We start from the raw sequence: 18653 nt of genomic DNA, 5'->3' as shown, positions 1-18653 counted from the left end.
TAGACTTGTGTTTTCATATTTTTTTTATCTTTAGACTTTAGACTCCTGGTCTCCCTGTTTATTTGGACTCTGGTTTTCATCTTGGATTTTTGGATAACCTGTCTCTGTTTTTAGTTTTTTTTTTTTTATTCATTATTAAAACAACTTGAAATTAATCTCTGCCTTCCTGCCTCTGCTTTGGGTCTACGGTGTAATTAAACTCATTTGTCTGTAAAGAACGTCTGCATTATAATGTTTAGGCGCAACCTCTGCATAGGGGCTTCAGGAGACCTTTTTGGTAGGAGATGTTGAGAGTGCATTGGTACATCCTTGGAAAACGGTCCATGACCTTGGGCTTTGGCTGAGTAAGGAGCACGTGAGGGGCGCGCGGCGCGCCCCCGTCAGCCTCACTGAGAAAAGCGCATCATCCTTTTTTTATTGCAGTCACGTCTACTTGCACATATTTGACATTAGACATAACGGGAGATGTCTTATCCTATCGCTGTTATATCAGCAATATAAATACCCTTCAGAAGGAGTAAACCTCAATTCCTGATTTGTTTTTGTCTTTTTTTTCTTCTTTTTTTTTGCATACCACTCGGGACGACAAAAACCATATATTTTGGTTTTGGACGCAGAACCACCCGCTGCAGAAACCATCAGATCTTGTGATAAATTGAGATGCTTTTTCGGTCATCAACAATGACGCTCCGGTTGGAGAGCGGAGAAACAGCCTAGAGAGGTGGCGGGCGATGGATGTCCAGCTCAGCTCAGCTCGGTTATGATGAGGCACCTGTTCCTGTTCTGAATGCAGCGCAGAGAGACACCTCTCCGGGTGTCACCATCAGCTCTGGATGCTGCGCCGAAGGATGGCATACTCCGACCCTTCGTCGGGCAAAGATATTCTCGGCAGTAGGTCCCTGTGTTTCATATTTATTTGCGCATTTGGACTCGTCACGCTTTTGCAGCAGATTCTTTATGGCAAAAATTACATCAAGAGGTAAGTGTTTACTTTTTTCCCTTTCAGAGCAAATTAGTTTTGTGATTGATACAAAAAAAAAATTTAAAAAAATTAAAAAACCTAAAAAGCATGCCTATGTAGTAATTTTCCTACTAATGAATAGTTTAGTGTGGATAAATCATGCATGATAACATTTACAATTACTCATTATTGATGCGAGTGTTTTTAACTGAGCTACGTTTTAGGAAACAGGCATAAACGATCATTAAATGACCTAAAAGAACAATAGCAACTAACCATCCATCTTTTTTTTTTCTCCCTGGCAGCATAGAATTTATTTTTGATATTTTCTAAATATTAAGCATCATAATTCATACCATACACAGCAGTCCAGCTGTATATGGTGATGTTTTCCCCCCAAAAGCCTTTGTTTTTCTGTTTCAGCCTTCTTGACTGGTCATAGCCTACATCTTACAGAGGCATCTGATTCTCACAGTGCAAATGAGCTACTACCATGACTGCAGATTAGCAGCACGTAAACGATGATGTGTATTTCTTATTGGTCCACACAGCCACTGCAGAGCCAACTCTGTAGCAGCTCTGCAAGATATGTGCTGAGCCCTCTTCCACGTCCCCTTTTAAAACCCATTCAATGAGCCATCTTTCCTCAACTTTCAGGAGATTTTAAATTTTTTTAATGAATCAGTGTGAAACAAGCAGATGCTGGGATGTTATATCTCTGCCATATGAGATATCTCACAAGGAACGCCCATTCACACTCCAGGAAAAGGACCCCTCACCTCAAATATATTTTTTTTTTTTACAGAGAAAGCACATACATGCTTCCTTCAAAGCAAGCATATATGTGCAGCAGGACCAGTTTTCCCACTACCCCCATCCCCTGTCACCCTGCTGGCCCCCCTCTAATAAACTCAGTTTGGATTCATGCATCCTGACCGCCACCTAAAGAGATCCATGAATTCAGATTCAATGCTCGCATCAACTTTACGCACTGCTTTTTCACCAAGCCTCTATGGGAGAGAGGCGGGAACAAGCTGCACAACAGACACCAGTGGGCTCAGCGGCCGCCATTTTGCCTCATTCTTGTCTGCACAAGTGGGGAGACGGTGGGGGAGAGACTGCAAAAGGTGTGATGAGATGCGTGTGTTTGCATGTGTGTGCAGAGTGAGGAAGAAAAAAGAGAAGCTGTAATTTAAACAAAGCCTTCCATACGCATTAATAGTAAAGAGGTCCTCCACGTGTCTGACCACACCCAGTTTCCTCTTCTCTCAAAGCCAAGCCTGCTAATAATGTCAAAGAGTCCTGCAAACTGGGCATGTATGCATGCAGCACAGAAAACATTAAGGTGCCTTCTATGTATTTCAGATGTGTTATTAATCTGTAATCCTTGACATCAGGCTATGAGGAATAATGGACTGTGAAAAAGACAGAGCTGGAGGTAGCTGATGATGTCTCTGAGTGACATACTTTGGTGAAGAGAGACACTGGTGACATCTAAAAATATTCTGTCAGGGGGGTTAGAGCAAATGCTGCAGGTTTGGAAGAGGCTGGTTTGTAACCATCCAAAGTTGAGTGGGTGTGAGAAGATGTCATTGATCCTAAAGGTGATCTAATATAGGAATTTATTCTCTGAGCAATCATTAAATTTACAGTTTATTTTTTCAAACTGGATACTTTCAGGGTAGATAATATAATAATATATCCAGAATAGCCAAGAAATAATCTATACGAATTAAGTGGAAAATCTAAAATGTATTATTTTTAATAAACTCTGAATCAAACATTTGAACAACAGCTCAATATATGTTTATAACACATGTTTAAAAACCCTTTGGAAGTTTCAGAGAAACTACATACTTTCTGGAGCTATTGACAAAGCTCTGGCAGAATTGTGTCTGGATATAAAAATAGTACAGCTAATTTTTATAAGCTGCTGTTCTGGCACCAAACCACCTTTCATAAACCTTTCACAGTACATAAACTTAAATGGTTTGATTTCAGGGCCATTCCTTAAACTTTATGTTGTCTGCTTTACTCATTTCAAAAATAGTTTTGATGTTTAATACTCAGTTAGAGCACCCAATTATATCCACGTTTTATCTGTTGATTTAAGGTAAACATTGACGCATTTGGAGCTACTCATTCTTTTCATGTTTTTATCTTCTTTGTCTAATGTAGGGGTTCTGATGACAGCTACATGAACTCACAGTACAATATTGTAGCTCAGTTTTTGTGTCTTGACTAAACATTTTACCAACATATTTGAATTATTTAGATGGCTACCTACAAAATCTGTATTTTGGAGAAGGGTGTCTTGGTTTCCGGATGTAGAATAAACAGCTTTAATTAACAGTTCAAGAAAAGTGATTAAAGAACTGGGAGAAATTTACTTAGAAATGTATTATGTTTTCAGAAAGCATTTGATTAAGATGCAGCTCTGTGATTACATTTAGCAAATATCAGTAAAGCTGTATGTTTATATTTGAGCTAATTTTAATAATTAGAGACCATCTACAATTAATTCAAATGTGTGCACGAATAGCTTGTTTTGAAAAAAACAAAACAAAGTGTTTTTGCACAATTGGTCCACCTGGGAAAAGAGACATTCAAATCCACAACCAAAGGACCATAAATGATTAATTCTCTATCTTAATAATAAGAAGCTATCTGGTTCAGGATCTAAAAATAATGCCCTTTTTTCTTTAGAAGTGGAAAACTGAATAATCCAACTGATAAATGATTGTTTAGATCTATCAGAGTGAATCTCAGTCTTTCTTTATGCATTGTGTAAATCCTAAGTTCTTTGGTTAGGATTCTTATAAAGGTCACTGCACATGCATTTAATGGAAGTCAAAATCTAAATCAAGCAGGTTAAAAATCCTAGAGATTCCTATTCTACTGAACTGCTGACTCTGAGGGTGGAGTGTGTGGATGCAGAGCACTTCTTGCTTGTTTGTTTGCTAATACTTTGGTTGATATCTGAACTGAGTATATCATTATGTTGCTGATAAAGATTCTCAGTTACCCAGGTCATAGTCATTCTAACAAACTTGAAAAAGTAAAACAAAAAAAAAACACTGCATTTTGTTTTCCAAGTTTGAGGACGTTTTGCTTCCCATCCAGAAAGCTTTCTGAGTTCAAAATGTCTGGAGTAGTGTTTGAGTTCCAGGCCTATAGAGTGGCATAAAAAAAAGCAGTGTTATGGCTTAGAAGGGGTGGTTTCAGGTTCCAGCTTTTAATAAAACTACTATGCAGTTATATAGGGATATAGTTGTTGTCGCCATGCAGGGATCAAAACATCTTGCTTGCTCAGCCAGGCCAACAATGACCCTAACATCTCCCCTTTTCAGAGGCATGGGCCAGTATCGGGTATTGCAGGCCAACAATCAAACACAATGGCTCCCCAATTAAGGGGTGGATCTGTTTTTTCAGTTTAATTTGCATGTTTTTTAGTGCCACTCTATTAGCCTGGAACTCAAATGCTACTCCAGACATTTTAAATTGAGAAAGCTTCCTGGATGGGAAGCGAAATGTCTTCAGACTTGGAAAAAAAAGTCCAGTGGATTATTTTTTAACTTTTTTAACTTTTTTAAGCAGCTTATATAAAGGGTGTAGATAGCATTCAGTCTGGTTAACTAAAGTACTTGGTATCATGCGACTCATACTATCCAAATGTTCCTGCAGGCATTAGTTTTAACATAACACTAGGAGGTTTATGTGATCAGCTTTCAGTAGGCGGCTTTTTGGTGCCTTAATTGTTCTGCTCGATTAGCTTTTGTCCCATTTCGAGCCAAAAACCCTATATTTTCAGTGTGTTCTTCTATCACCACTTGCAGAGTAGGACAGAGATGCTGGAGAGGCACTCAGAAAGGCGAAAAGTACTTTCAAAATGGCATTGACACAAGTCCCCTGTGATAAATACTTACTCACATAATGCATCCAGAGAGGCTCTTAGGGTTCACTCTCCCCCGCTGAAATTAGCTCAACGCCCACAGAGCACTCACAGAAATGACTCATATGATTACTTGCATAACTGTCAGTCATATGTTAAAGGTTTCACACCTCATCATGTTTGAATAGATGGAATATGAATTTGACGGGGAAAAAAATCAGGAAGAATCAATAAACTCTTCACATATTGTTCAGAAGAAATGAGCAATAAAAGATGTCTAAGTTGGACACAGAAGACTGAATAAATCTGTTGGCATCAGTCCTTCAGCTACAAAATGACATTTACTATTGACATTTGTTTCCCACTTTAAATTACATCGATTTTAGCACATCAGAGTCTAAAACTCTTGAGGGCCAAAATTCAGCAGTAAAAATGTTTTACAGATTTATGCAAACAGCCTAGCAGAGCATAAATTAGACAATGAAATTGTAATTTCATCAGCAAAAAAAAATGTTTTTATACCTTGTGTGGTGTGATGTTTTCTTGAGTTGTGCATAACTAGCAATGTGAATGTGCAGTTTTGAAGATTGATGGGTGGACACAAGGACATGGTGGTGTGTGTATGTATGTGTGTGCACAGAACAAGGACTAAATAAATACCAAATAAACTGACTGATTTCTTTACTAGTGCACAACAGTTTAGCCGAGTCAAAGGGGACGAGACCGGAAATTGGACCGGCCCCGTTAATTTCTTCGATGATGGATCTCTGAAGCCTGCCAGAAATGGAAGGAAAAGGTACCTTTCAATCCTGACTAACTACACAACATCGTATGTGTGTATGAGAAAGAGAAGGAAAGATAGAATTCTTTATAGTGACAACGGAGACCAGAATGTGTGTACTGGGATACGCCAATGAGTTTCCTAAGACACTGTAGAAAGATCACAAGCAGCAACACTTTCGCAGGTTTTTTTCTTCTTGTGTTGAAAATCCACAGGTTCAGGAAGTTGGCAGGGGGTGATGCTGTTGCAGAACAACATTTAACTCTAACTTGACCTGTCTGCATGTTGACAGATGTTACCGTCAGAATAATCAGCCAGATTCACAGATCTCCGTAATAATCACACCCTGCCTAGCTGATATTAAGAAGAAAAAATTACGCTCTCAAAGGTAGGCCTGTTTAAAGGCATTTTCCAGTCCTTTTCACAGAAACCCAAGAATGCCTCTTTCTTTTTTCATTAGTTTAAAAGGTACAAACTCTCATGTCTCTTAGTGGTTGCACTTAAGCTTTACTCTTGCATGTTGTCTAACCCTCTCGACCCCCTTCCCCCCCACCCAAACCCTTCACCACCTCTGAAGCTGGTTGAGCCACGGTCTCCTGTTGATGTACTGGCTTCTCATTCTCCCATTGTGTCCCCCATCCAGCACCCATCTCCAAATGCCTTCTCCTCCCCAACATGTGTCTGACGTGTTCTACACAGCTTTCTGTGTGTATACCATTTACATAATGTAAATTCCTACCTCTGCTCCTTCTATTTCCCCTTCTCACATCTGCATTGTCTCTCTCTGCGACCTGGATTTACTTGCTCCTTTTACTCTTTCCTGCTGTTACAAGAAGACAGGAATGTGAAAGATCCCCCTTCCCCTACACACCCCTTCCAAATCTCCAAATCTTCATAAGAGTTTTCAATATCTGAGGTAAAATGCCGGATTGGTTGATCCTTGATGCCTTACGAGAGTAAATTCATCCAATCACGTTAATCATTTGATGACTTGCTTTTAGACCTGAACAGAGCACACTTGCAAAGGTTTCATCATCTTAGCTAAAACAAGCAAACAAAAAAAAGGTCAAATCGGGTCAATGTCTCAAGTCTAATCTATGTACCCAGAACAACCTCAGAAATACACTGCATCATCAGGTGGATGTAGACAACCAGTTTCATTATTTCTGTTTTTGCTCCATTTCATCCCAGCATCTTGTTCCTTTGATGCTTCACTTTGGAAGTATTGCACGTTGCATTCCTTTGTATCTTTCTTTGAATCACTAAAGTCTTTCATCTCCGGACCTACAGGTGAAATGTTTTCATTTTCCATATTTTTAACACTCATGTCTCATTTAATATTTGAAGAATTCCAGCCTTCATGTAAAAAACCAGACATTGTTCTTGCAGCTAAATCCAGCCATTCCCCAACTGTTATGCATGTAGTAACAACATGTAACTGATATTTGTAAAAGTACCATTTTACATTGATTTATGAAGGGATCATTTCCTATAAAATATTTAAATTTAACTCTAACATTATGACTTATGGTTGATATCTATTAGCACAACTTTAAACCCTATTATCTGGATAAGAATCTGTTTTCTTAACCTTTGAATCATATTTGTTTCTCTATTTAACATCAATGCGGTTGTTTAGTTTAATGGAACAATTTTGAATTTAGATTCAAATTGACAAAAAGTTATCAAATTATTATTTTTTTTTTTTTTCAGAATAAGGAAACTGTTGACTAATAAATATGCACCCAACTTAGAGGTCTTCACCTAATTGTGGGGACGGGATGCATAATAATGCACTGCATTAACAACTGTGTAACAATTTTAATGAAAAAACAAGTTGCTTTATTGGAAATAAGGGAAAAATAGAATAATTTGTTTCCTCACCCACCAAAAAGACAAACAATATTCAAAATAGCAGTATATTCTATCACATCCAAGACACTCATATAGATAATCTTGCTTAACATTTCAAATTAATGATGACAGAATCAATCACGTAGAAAATGACTTGTGTTTATTTGGGAAACCTGCACTAACTGAGACAGTAGAGATGACTGAAAAGTTGAGTATTACGCAGAAAAATTTATTTACCTATTTTTGTTGATATAAAAACCTTATTTTATTATTACTTAACTGAAGTCATGATGCAGAGCATTTTTCACTATGCCCATAAGTAAAAACCACACCCAAAAATTTTGTCCACACTGCCATTCCATACATTACTGTTTCTAAAAGTATTTGCAACTCTGCATTATTGTTTCTTGACCAGCAGTAAAAACACAAACCATATTTGCCTATGCATTTACCTTCACTAATTCTGCCAATTCTGCTTTAATTCTTGATAGAAACCTTTTTACCAGTCTGACTAATGGTCTGATTGAATTATCTCTGTAAATGGATTTGAGATGAGATGTGTTATGAATTGGCACCATAAAAATAAACTGAATTGAACTTTAACCTTTTTTATACAGAGCTATGCTGCTTTAGACTTAGGCTCCATTTGGGAGATGTTGTGAACCGAAGCTTTAGTAGGACCCGTACGGCACACCTTTTGATAGCTCTGGAAGAACGTTTTGCACATGTTGTAGCTTGCTAAAGGGAAGCAGGGAAAATAGATATTAATCATACACCTGCACCACAGAGAGCCCCTACTGGCATTACAAAGCCAAGATTGCTGATAGTTGCACCATCCACAGCCATCCTGCACATTTTTATAGCAGTGTTTTTTTTTTTTTTTTTTAAAGAAATACATGCTTCCAATTATATTCAGAAATGTTATATTTAAAGGTTCTCTTATTTCCACTGTACTATCATCAGTCATGCGCCTCCAGTAGAGAATTGTGCAAAAAAAAAAAGGGATATTGTACAAATGGCAAAACAGGCATGGTAAGGCCCTACAGATTAAAAAGTTAATAAAGAAAAGTAAATGGAAATTTTTCAGATAACAGTGAAAACTGGTTTGATTTAAGCTACTTACTGTAGTATTTATACATGGAATGCTAAAAAGAGGAAAGATAAGACAAATAGGAAAATTACTATAAAATGACAATGTTGTTCAATATGCAACATACCCTGGAGGTTCTGGCTCTGTGCGATTTTAAAATAATGTTTTTATAACAAGCAAAATAGAGCTATAAATGTTACAATATAGGTGGTTTCCCCTTAGCTTGTTTGAACTGACAACATTGCTTTATTTCCTCCTAAGCATACATGCATAGTGATGGAATTTTTGACTGACTCATACTGATCTCATTTCCAAAAATATTTTGCTGCAGGGCTTTTACTCCAACCTCAGTATGAGTTACAGCTAGGCTGAATTATTGAATAATCTGACAAGCAGGATGCTCTTTAACTGTAGTTTATTTACTTCAAATAGATCTTGGTTGCTAATCCTTCACATGATCCCTTGTCTGCATGACCACTTGTGTATGTGTTCATGTCTTCAGTGGAGGAAAGCTGCACAAAATCAGAATTTAAGGCACAAAATACCTTTTAGGCAGCTAGTACAAATGCAGGTACACCAATACACATATTAACTAGACATTACACTTTTATAACATTTCCCATTTTAACCAAATAAGCTTAAATCAATCCTATTTTCTCTCTGAATACTCCTATTTATAAGAGAAAAAAAAACAGAAACATATTTAAACCCCATAATATCAGTTTAATATCATGCAAGTCTTATTTTATCTACTTTAGCATGTGCGAATATGAGAAGTTTAATATTTCCTCACTAAATGGATGACATTGGTTTAGTCTAAGATGTTTTAGAATCTGGTGCAAGTGTCCAATAAGCAAAATACTACTGTCCTGTTTGTGATGCCCAAAATCAGCTGCATCACTTCTGTCATTGTCTCATCCCAAATTGCTACCTTTATTTTTTAATATCTCACAAACACTAGACATATTGTGCTTAATGCTTGTTTTGCTGTTAAATTTTATACCTTGTTATGTATATATATATATAAAAGGTAACCACTTTATTGTTAATACTGTTGATTGTTTTAAGTCAGTTGCTGTAGATAGAGGATGACTGTATTTATTCCTGCAGGTATTTGGAAAATTATGGCGGCGCGTTTGAATTCAACTCAACGACTTGCAGAGAGCTCCGACAGGAGATTATGGACGTCAAAGTCCTGACAATGTGAGTAGCTGTCTGTGATCATGTCAATGTATATGGTTCACAACCTGAAGTGTGAGTTTATTTCCTTTCTAGACGATTATCAATCATCAATTCTATCAGGAACCTTTACAGTTACTACAAGATGTGCATTTAAACCTTAAAGTATGTTACTTTTACATATGTTTGTTTGCCCCTGGAAGCCACTCCTTGCTTTTCTCTAACTCTGAGCTTTAACATTTGCTTTAATTTCCTGTCCAGTGGCATGGCCGAGGGATGGAAGGATAAACTTAGGATAAACTTAGATCTCATCTAGCCTTTTCTCTCACAGTTCTCAATGTTACAGGCAGCCATGGGATGAAATGTCTTTAAGAATATAAATGTAATAAATTACTTTTTAAATTTTTAGCATGAGTTTATGCTACTGCAGTTAGATTGGTTTGTTTTAAAGCTTTATATCCAATTTCCACATAGAGTGTTAGCAAGTGTATTTGGCCAGAGAAATTGAACTCAAAGGTAGCTGCAACTTTTGAAGGCAAGAAAGATCTTATAATGTTTGACCAACAGCCCCAGGAAATACACTGATTAAAATATGTCCGCAAACACAGAAAGACAAACTTGATTGTTATCTAACTATTGGATGACACCGATTAAAAGGATCATAGGTCAAAGCATGCAGACCAAAACTGTTCTTAATGCTCCACAGTTGCTGCACTTTAGTTGAGCTCTTGAGCCTCTAGAATTACTTTTGTGAAACTGTGACATAATCTGTAAATTATTTTTACCAGGTCATGTTAATCCGATTTTGAGTTTTTATGTGTTCACTTTTGTCATGTTTTCATGTACCAACATTTGCCATTTTACTTTTTCCTCCATATCTTTTAGCCAAATTGAGTCTAATCATAAATAACCACAGAAATTGAAAAACAATCCTCAAAGCAACTCTACATTAAACTTTGCAATTTATCTGACATATGCCGAAAATGCACAATGTGTAAAACAATGCTGACAAAAAGCAAAGCTTATTTTATGATATACAATATCCTGGCTACACATAAATGGAATCAAGACATGATAATGCCTAAATACACCCTCCCAATTAATCTGTGTTAGGGGTTATAGCTCACATTAATCATTTCAGTGTCCATGTAGAAGTTTAGAAATGTATTTCAAAATTTGAGAATAAAAGCTAGAATTAGGCAGCTAAAAATTTGTTGTAACTTGCTGAAGAGTGATTTTGTTAGATCCTAAGCCAAACTCATGCATAAATGTATAAAACAATGGCCGTCTCAGACAGATATGAGATTAGAATCTAAGTTCACAAGTTAAAGAATTGTAGCATTTTTTAAAATCTGTTTTTATCTGTCTCATTTCTTTTAATAAGTCTTAATATTTTACATAAAGGTGTATATGTGATACTCTCAAACCTTTTAGTTGTTTTTTTTTAGGTTTCAAATACTCTGATATATGCCCTTTAAATGTACGTAGTACTGTATATGATGTGTCTTTTTTTAAACATTAAGGACTTTTATTCTGCCTGAGCCTTTACTGTATTTTTTAAGTGTTTTTCTATGGGTTACTATAATTAATATTTACATAATGTAGCTGATTACTGCTGAGCTATATTACAATTCTCAACATACCAGAGGTGCCAAAAACAGTCTAAATAGTTTTTTCCCCCTCTACAATGAATAGCATTAATATTCACACAGCCTTGATGCACAAATTTGAGGTTTTAAAAGTTTCTGTCAAATGTATTCTCTTGGACAAAAGGCCTTTATTTACTGCTGGGTTGCTCAAAGACTTTCCATTGAATCCTACCTTTTAACCTTAAGCACCCTAATGGAAAAAAGTCACCATTTGAAAAGTCCAAAAAATCTTTTGAGTGCATTTGTTAAAATCTCACATTTTACTGCTGTGCTAAGTATTAGTCCTAAATCTATGAATTGTGTCTACCAGGGTAAAAACCTCAGAGTTGTTCGAAAGATGGCGAAATCTGCAGGTCTGCAAATGGGAGCAGAACAAAGAAGAGACCAGCAACTTTAGGTAAGTTTAATTTAATCCAGCAGAATAACTGCTTATCTGAAGATAGGTATTTGCAAAGCCTGTTTTATCAAATATATAGATTTTTTTATACAGTTTTTCTCAAAATAAGAGATACTTTCTATAATAATTTAAATTCCTGGTTTTATTCTGATAATGTTTAAAAAACAGCATTGAGAGAGAAAATAACAGTATTTGTAAGTTCTGAAGAAAAATATTTATTTGAAAACGTAAAGAAGAAGTTTCTAATAAAACATGCTGGTTATTCAAATTTTTTTCTATTCTATTCTAACTCTGTTCTTTTACATCATGTATGCCTTTTACTTAAAATGTGTATGAAGATATTCAGTTTAAAAAAATTATTCCCCAACATCACTTTCTAAGCATATTATTCTGTAGCATGCATAATTTCATCTGACGTTTCAGCTCCATTTCTCTGGACATATTTAAAGGCTCGGAAGCATAACCCTTGCTACTTTCGGATGTGATAGATCGCACATATAGACACCACTGTTGTATAATTTTCCTAAATTTAATCAATATGATAAAACAGTGGAAAGTTATGTTATAATATTATGCAACTCTGTGCATACACTCAGTCTGCACTAATGAAGATTTCTCAGGTGCCAGGAGTGACTACATTACCAGTACATTAAATTTATTTTCTATATTTATCTGGTTCATACTTACAGTATTTAACCCACTTGATGGCACTCTTTGACCATGCATTTAGCATTGAACTTTTAACCTGAGATACCAAGGTGATCAGTAAGGAATAGAAACAAGGGAACAAAAACTATTTTGGGAAATAGTGTAGACAGGGCTTCATTTTTTCAAATTTGGTGTTCTGTATAAAGATTGTGGAATCATCAATTCACTTTTAGCTGAAGTAACTTTATAATATTTTTTATTTTCTTCAAAAGGATGTCTCTGTCCCGCTGCTGTAATGCTCCATCCTTTTTGTTCACCACCAAGAGAAATACTCCTGCCGGGTCCAAGCTGAGGTATGAGGTGGACACCAGTGGCATCCTCCCTATTACCTCAGAGATCTTCAAGATGTTCCCAGATGTGAGATGTCCTGTTTGCTTCTTTTTTTGTTCACTTTTTATCACCTGGTTTTTTGGTGTGTATGTTTTTTTTCCCCCTCTAAAGCTCCTCTTTACTTTGTTTCTAAAATCTAGGATATGCCATATTCCAAATCCCAGTTCAAAAAATGTGCTGTTATTGGAAATGGAGGTATCATCAAGAACACCAAATGTGGAAAGGAAATCGATTCAGCCGATTTTGTTCTCAGGTATGCAGGAAATAATCCAGTGTCTCTCTGGCTGACTTTTTGACCATATGAGCAGACAGATATTTAAAGAAGGCTGGAAAACTCAAGGGGGTTAACAGTGCTTGTGAACAACAGATGATGTCATTCAGGACATGCTACTGTGAAATTTTGTAGCCCAGGTATTGAACTATCGGCAATTGTTTTAGTCTATATTATTTACCCAAAGAGTACTCCAGTATAGTTTTGGCAACTGTTTAAAATTCAACTTCCCGCTGATCATATAGCTAGCTCTTACTCATAGAAAACATATTTATTGTGCAGGAATAAGGTCCCAGCTCTGTAACACTGGTAGCCAAGTAATCGACATTTCATTGTCAAGATTCACCCTGTGTTTTTTGTGCAATGACAATAAAGGAAGTCTAAGTCTAATAATCTACAAAAACAACATCCAAATACATTTGTGGCAATACCTGGTGATTTCAATCACACCTTGCTCTCTGCTATACTGCAAATGTTCCAAAGGTTTTTCACAGCTGCTGTACCAGAGAAAACAAAACCTTAGACTTTATTTTTGCAAATGTCAAGGGCATAATACACCTTCAAAGTAAGACCTTCTTAGGAAATCACAATCTTGTTTTTCTCTGCTCATTGTATAAGCCCCTTTATTAGAGACAACCTGCATTAAAGATAACTGGCAGAAGATGTTCACAGGAAGCTGAACAAGTCTTGTAAGGTAATTTTTAGGCTACAGTGCAATAACTGTGTGCGGTTGATTGACCTCTATGTAAATAACACGATTTCCACCGAATAGCAAGATCCTTGCCAATAGTACAGCCCGCATCACCAGTGATACAAAGGAACTGCAAAACCTTAAAAAAAATATATATATATACTTCAGGAAGGAAGACAGTGTACAGAAGTAACCTTAGAGGTAAGATAAGTGAAAACAAGGAAGCATACAGGAAAACGCTGGAAAGCAAGCTCCAGCAGAACACTATAGGAGGTGTGTGGCACTTTGTGGCATCTTATCGAAACAAGCATCTGAGAAGCTGATCAAGCTGAAAAAGAAGGCCGGCTCTATTCTAGGAACTCCTCTACAGCAGTGGTTACCAACATGATGCGAGCCTGCACCAGCGCGACCCCTAGGACTACATGAGATACCCTCAAGTCTCTCCTAAAGATAGCATCAACCAACAGTCTAAAATTTTATTCTGTTGCTCTTCTTTTACAATTATACTTGCATTTACAGATTCTGAAAAGGGGTGGATCTAAAAGAAACATTAAGAATATGTTTATCATACATGAGGTCCAGGTGACTCTTCTAGTTTATATGTCAGAATTGGTAGCCCTTTGTATGACTCAGTACCTATTAAGAAGCTCTCAACTTCAAAAAGTTGGTGACCCCATGTATAGAGCCTCTGGATATAATTTTATAAAGAAGAATTCTCTATAAAATTAAAACATTATGGACAGCCATTAACATCCTCTTCAGAAGACTGTAAAACAACAACTGAGCGCCTTCAGTCAAAAGTTTCTATCATTCAGACAGCTACAGAACATCCTTCCTGCCAACAGCGATCAACGTGTACAAAAACTGAAAAAAATCCACAATATGTAATTCTGCTACAATTTCCTTTGGAATCCATAAAGTATTTTTTTAATTCCTATATCAAATAATATTATGATTTTAACCTTAAAATGTTTTTATTGGATTAGTCAATACCTTCATATGGAATAACCAAAATATCCCAAACAGGTTATTATCTAGTTCTCCAATTATCCTATCATTTGTTTGCCCTTGTTATGTTTTAATAAACATTTATAATGTTGAACATTCAAAATTGCTAAGCTTTTCTCCTTTTAGACACATCAATTAATAGTATTTTAGTGTGCTAACCTGATGTTTTAAAAGCTTTGACATTTATAATATTTTATGATGCCTTTTTCACTTGAGCAAACACCAAGACAAGATATTGGAAGTGTAAAAACTAGCTGGGGAAAATTAGTATTTCATTAGAATTTCTCTTAGAATGTCTTGGTATTTAGCACCCCAAAGTTTTTGTTTCAGAGAAAAGAAAAATGTATACAATCTAAAGAAAATCTTTCTTTTTCCATTCTGTGTTTGCAGATGCAATGTACCACCGATCAAAGAGAAATACTCAGCAGATGTGGGCACAAAAACAGACCTGGTGACCATAAATCCAAGCATTATCACAGAAAGGTATTAAGCTATGCATGTTGGAAATACTAGACGGACAAGATTACACAACCTTCCACAAGCATTAAAGGTATAGTGGAGGATTTTCGCAAATTTTTGAAAAGACCTGCCCTCTCCACTTAAAAAAAAAAATGCCCATGCACAACCCTGTATCCACTCCCGAGAGGGAACGCCTATCAAACGTGTGTTAGAGCAGCAAGCCCATTTCTCCTCGTGCACACTATTTAAAAGTTGTTGTTTGCATCATACAAGCTTACTTTCCAAAAGAAGATTTGCAATTTTTCCACTATGTCAGACTCACCCCAGGTAAGTGAAAATGGGGATGAGCGCTTAGGACGGCCTTACGTAAACATATTATCAGAATAATTGGGAGGACCACTTGTTTCCATGATCCACCCAGAAAAAAACATCCTCCACTATACCTTTAATTTCCCTGTAAATCCAATTTTCTTCTTTCTCTCATCCATTAATTTTATTGTATTAAATCTCTTAAACATACTCATCATCATCCTCTGATAAATGGAACAGTATTGGGAGAACTGTTTTTCTTCATTTGCTGGAAAAAGACAGCATTAAAGGCTTTTCAGACATGACACCATGTCATCGGACCTTGCTTGGGGGGCGCTTGGGCTATGGCATGCCATCTTAGTGCAAAGTTGTGTACTTGCCGCATCCAGTCTGAAAGCCCCTTTAGTCAGAGAGGCAACCAAATGGCCTCTGGTAATTTTAGAAGGATTGCAATGATCATCTGCTCAGGTAAGGGAGAATCTGTTCACAGGATAGCTCTTTTTCCTGCAGTCCATGATGCAAATTATTTTAGAGAAGTAGTAAGCAAAAAAAACAATTGAAACAGAAGCCCTAAGAAGTCTTGTTTCCAGTTTGCACCAAGCTATTTAAGAGATACATCATACCTGTGGAAGCAGGTTCTGTGATCAGATGATACCATAAGTGGATTTGTTTACCTATCATAAAAACCTTAAAAAATCTGAATACTAGAACGACAGATCAATGTGAGCCCAAGAACCCAATGGTGATTAAAGGTATGATACAGTATATCATTTTTGGAGATGATTTTTGTTTCTTTTGTTTTTTTAGCTAGCACAAGGAAAGGGTGTTTTGTATTGTCTCAGGAGGTCTGAATACATTCTAAAATGTATAAGTTTTTTATTTAAATGCATTTCGCTCACACTATAAAATTTATTTCCTACCTCGTGTTGTTGAAGCTCATAAAATCCCAATTAAATACACTGTAGTTTGTTTTTGCCCCTTAACCAAATGTGAGAAGTTCAAAGGCTCTGAAACTTTTGTAGTCCATTGTTTATCTTTTCCATATACACATTACTTTTTGGTTTATCCTTATGTTTTTCATTTATTTGTTGTCTTTTCTCTTCAGATTTCAGAAGCTAGAGAAATGGCGGCGTCCATTCTACGAAGTTCTCCAGAACTATGAGAACTCATCAGTGGTGCTACCTGCCTTTTACAACACCCGCAATACTGATGTTTCTTTTCGAGTCAAGTACATGCTGGATGATTTTGACTCCCAGAGAGGCGTGTTCTTCTTTCATCCGCAGTATCTCCTTAATGTACAGCGTTTCTGGGCGGTGCAGGGCGTCAGAGCAAAACGCCTTAGCAGCGGCCTAATGCTTGTGACTGCTGCCTTGGAGCTCTGCGAAGAGGTCCACCTCTACGGTTTCTGGGCGTTTCCAATGAACCCTGCAGGAATCTTCATCACTCACCATTACTATGACAATGTAAAGCCCAGGCCTGGCTTCCACGCTATGCCTCATGAAATATTTAACTTCATTCACATGCACACCCGTGGGATTATCAATGTACATACGGGGCGCTGCTCATGATCTATCCTTTTTCTGCTTTTTAAATGAACCTGTTTTTCTTCATTAGGCTAGTACACTTGGCAATGGGAGTACAAACTCATTTGCTTTAATTAGTTCAACAATATGGTGAAGATTGCTTGCTTGGACACATTTCTCTTTTCAAAGATCCTTTACTGCTGTCATGTCACTGTGGCAATTTCTGCGTCTCTATCTATAGGATGCTTGTCTTTCATTTTAAAAATTGATCTTCAGAAAATGGTTGTCTGTGATGTTTTTAAAGTGGCCCCACTGTACTTGATTACACAGGTATTTCTGCTTACATGGGGCCTCACTGGGGATTTGTTTGTGCCCCGTCTCTTAACTTTCTCTTGGACAGTCTGTGGGTGTGGCAGCTTAATGTTTGTGTCAAACAAGCTTGGACACTGGTTTTATTAAATGAATATCTGAATATACAACTGTAACATCTTCTTGTCTACTTTTGTAAACTATTTCCTATTCAGCAGAATGACAGTGTAAGTATTTTCACATTCTATTCAAAGAGGCCTGTTCTCATTGACCTTGTTTCTCCCTGTAAAAAATACCCCAATATTTATCATGAGACACTGTTGTGTGTTTGTTTTGGTTTAGGGCAAGAACTTTTACTAGACTGCTGTGAAACAATCCAGCTGTTGATCTTGTCTTAAGCCAATTTTGCCTTATGAGATCTCAAACCCCACTGGACATTATGCGATGCACCCTTGTGCCCTCCTGTACAATGAATTTACCATTGAATGAAATGTAAGTTTGTCTCTTGTATTAAACAACATTCTAGACTTGCTATAATGTAAAAACAAATGTGTCCTTCTTGGCTCATATGATCAATAACGCAGTAATTTGCCCCTTTTTTTTTTCTTTGCAATAAAAAATTTTTTTTTTTTTGGATGTTGTTTTATTTTTGAACTGTATAGACTTGCTTTGCATTTGTAAAAAAAAACTCACATTTTACTGCTGTTCGATTTTACACTGTTTTTTGTACTTTATGAAGATTAGATAGCTGTAATTTTTTGTTTTGCTGCCACATTATTTAAGCTAAGCTGAAAACCTGTTGGTTTTCTTTGAAGTTAAACATTTTTATAATTTTAATGGACTTCTTCAGTAATTAACGCTCACAAATAAAGAGTTAATGAAGCCAAAATGGACTTCAGAATAAGTTTGCTTGAAAACAATCATGACTGATTCAAGCATGAAAACATGGTCTGTGTAATGCAATGAGGTGTACTGTATGTTGGCATTTACAGTGCTTCTTAACTCTTAAACATTCTTTATATTGAGTGTGTTTGTTAATAAACCAGTTTTCTCAAAACTACAACTGTTTGAGTTTGAGCAGAAATAATGGTTTCATATCATGTGTTTTACACCCTCCAAATTCAGGTAGAGGAATACACATGTGGGATATCAAATGTCAAATAATGCAAGCAAGAGCGACTCCCCCGTGGAAACGATCTGCACTGTGTTTTTGTCTCTGTTTATTTTTTGATGTGTCTAAAG

The 18653-nt window shown here is 36.5% G+C and overlaps 1 protein-coding gene across 5 annotated transcripts; it reads left to right on the top strand.

Annotated features, from left to right (window-relative positions):
• The first annotated feature begins 366 nt into the window (after window positions 1–366).
• Window positions 367–18414, top strand: st8sia5 (ST8 alpha-N-acetyl-neuraminide alpha-2,8-sialyltransferase 5). 5 transcript variants are annotated; one of them, XM_015381461.1, is made up of 9 exons: window positions 367–979; window positions 5542–5649; window positions 5927–6022; window positions 9689–9781; window positions 11717–11803; window positions 12724–12868; window positions 12982–13094; window positions 15202–15294; window positions 16685–18414. In XM_015381461.1, the coding sequence occupies exons 1-9, from the start codon at window positions 834–836 to the stop codon at window positions 17145–17147; spliced, it is 1344 nt and encodes a 447-aa protein (XP_015236947.1). In that variant the 5' UTR covers window positions 367–833; the 3' UTR covers window positions 17148–18414. The 5 variants fall into 5 exon arrangements, with proteins under 5 accessions (XP_015236947.1, XP_015236949.1, XP_015236950.1 ...); XM_015381460.1 differs by lacking the exon at window positions 367–979 and adding an exon at window positions 1024–2088; XM_015381463.1 differs by lacking the exon at window positions 5927–6022 and having other exon boundaries at window positions 368–979.
• The last annotated feature ends 239 nt before the right edge of the window (window positions 18415–18653 follow it).

The sequence above is a fragment of the Cyprinodon variegatus genome, unplaced genomic scaffold (assembly GCF_000732505.1).
Source record: "Cyprinodon variegatus isolate N-32 unplaced genomic scaffold, C_variegatus-1.0 Scaffold234, whole genome shotgun sequence".
Taxonomy (NCBI): Eukaryota; Metazoa; Chordata; class Actinopteri; order Cyprinodontiformes; family Cyprinodontidae; genus Cyprinodon; species Cyprinodon variegatus.
Note: the sequence above shows the minus strand (reverse complement) of the source record. Positions and strands in the feature narration are given on the sequence as shown.

Coding starts and splice junctions, on each gene's coding strand:
- st8sia5 (XM_015381460.1), top strand. CDS start 1,886: ATGCATCCTGACCGCCACCTAAAGAGATCCATGAATTCAGATTCAATG. Junction 5,650..5,926: donor GCCAGAAATGGAAGGAAAAG/GTACCTTTCAAT, acceptor GCATGTTGACAG/ATGTTACCGTCAGAATAATC. Junction 11,804..12,723: donor GAAGAGACCAGCAACTTTAG/GTAAGTTTAATT, acceptor TTTCTTCAAAAG/GATGTCTCTGTCCCGCTGCT.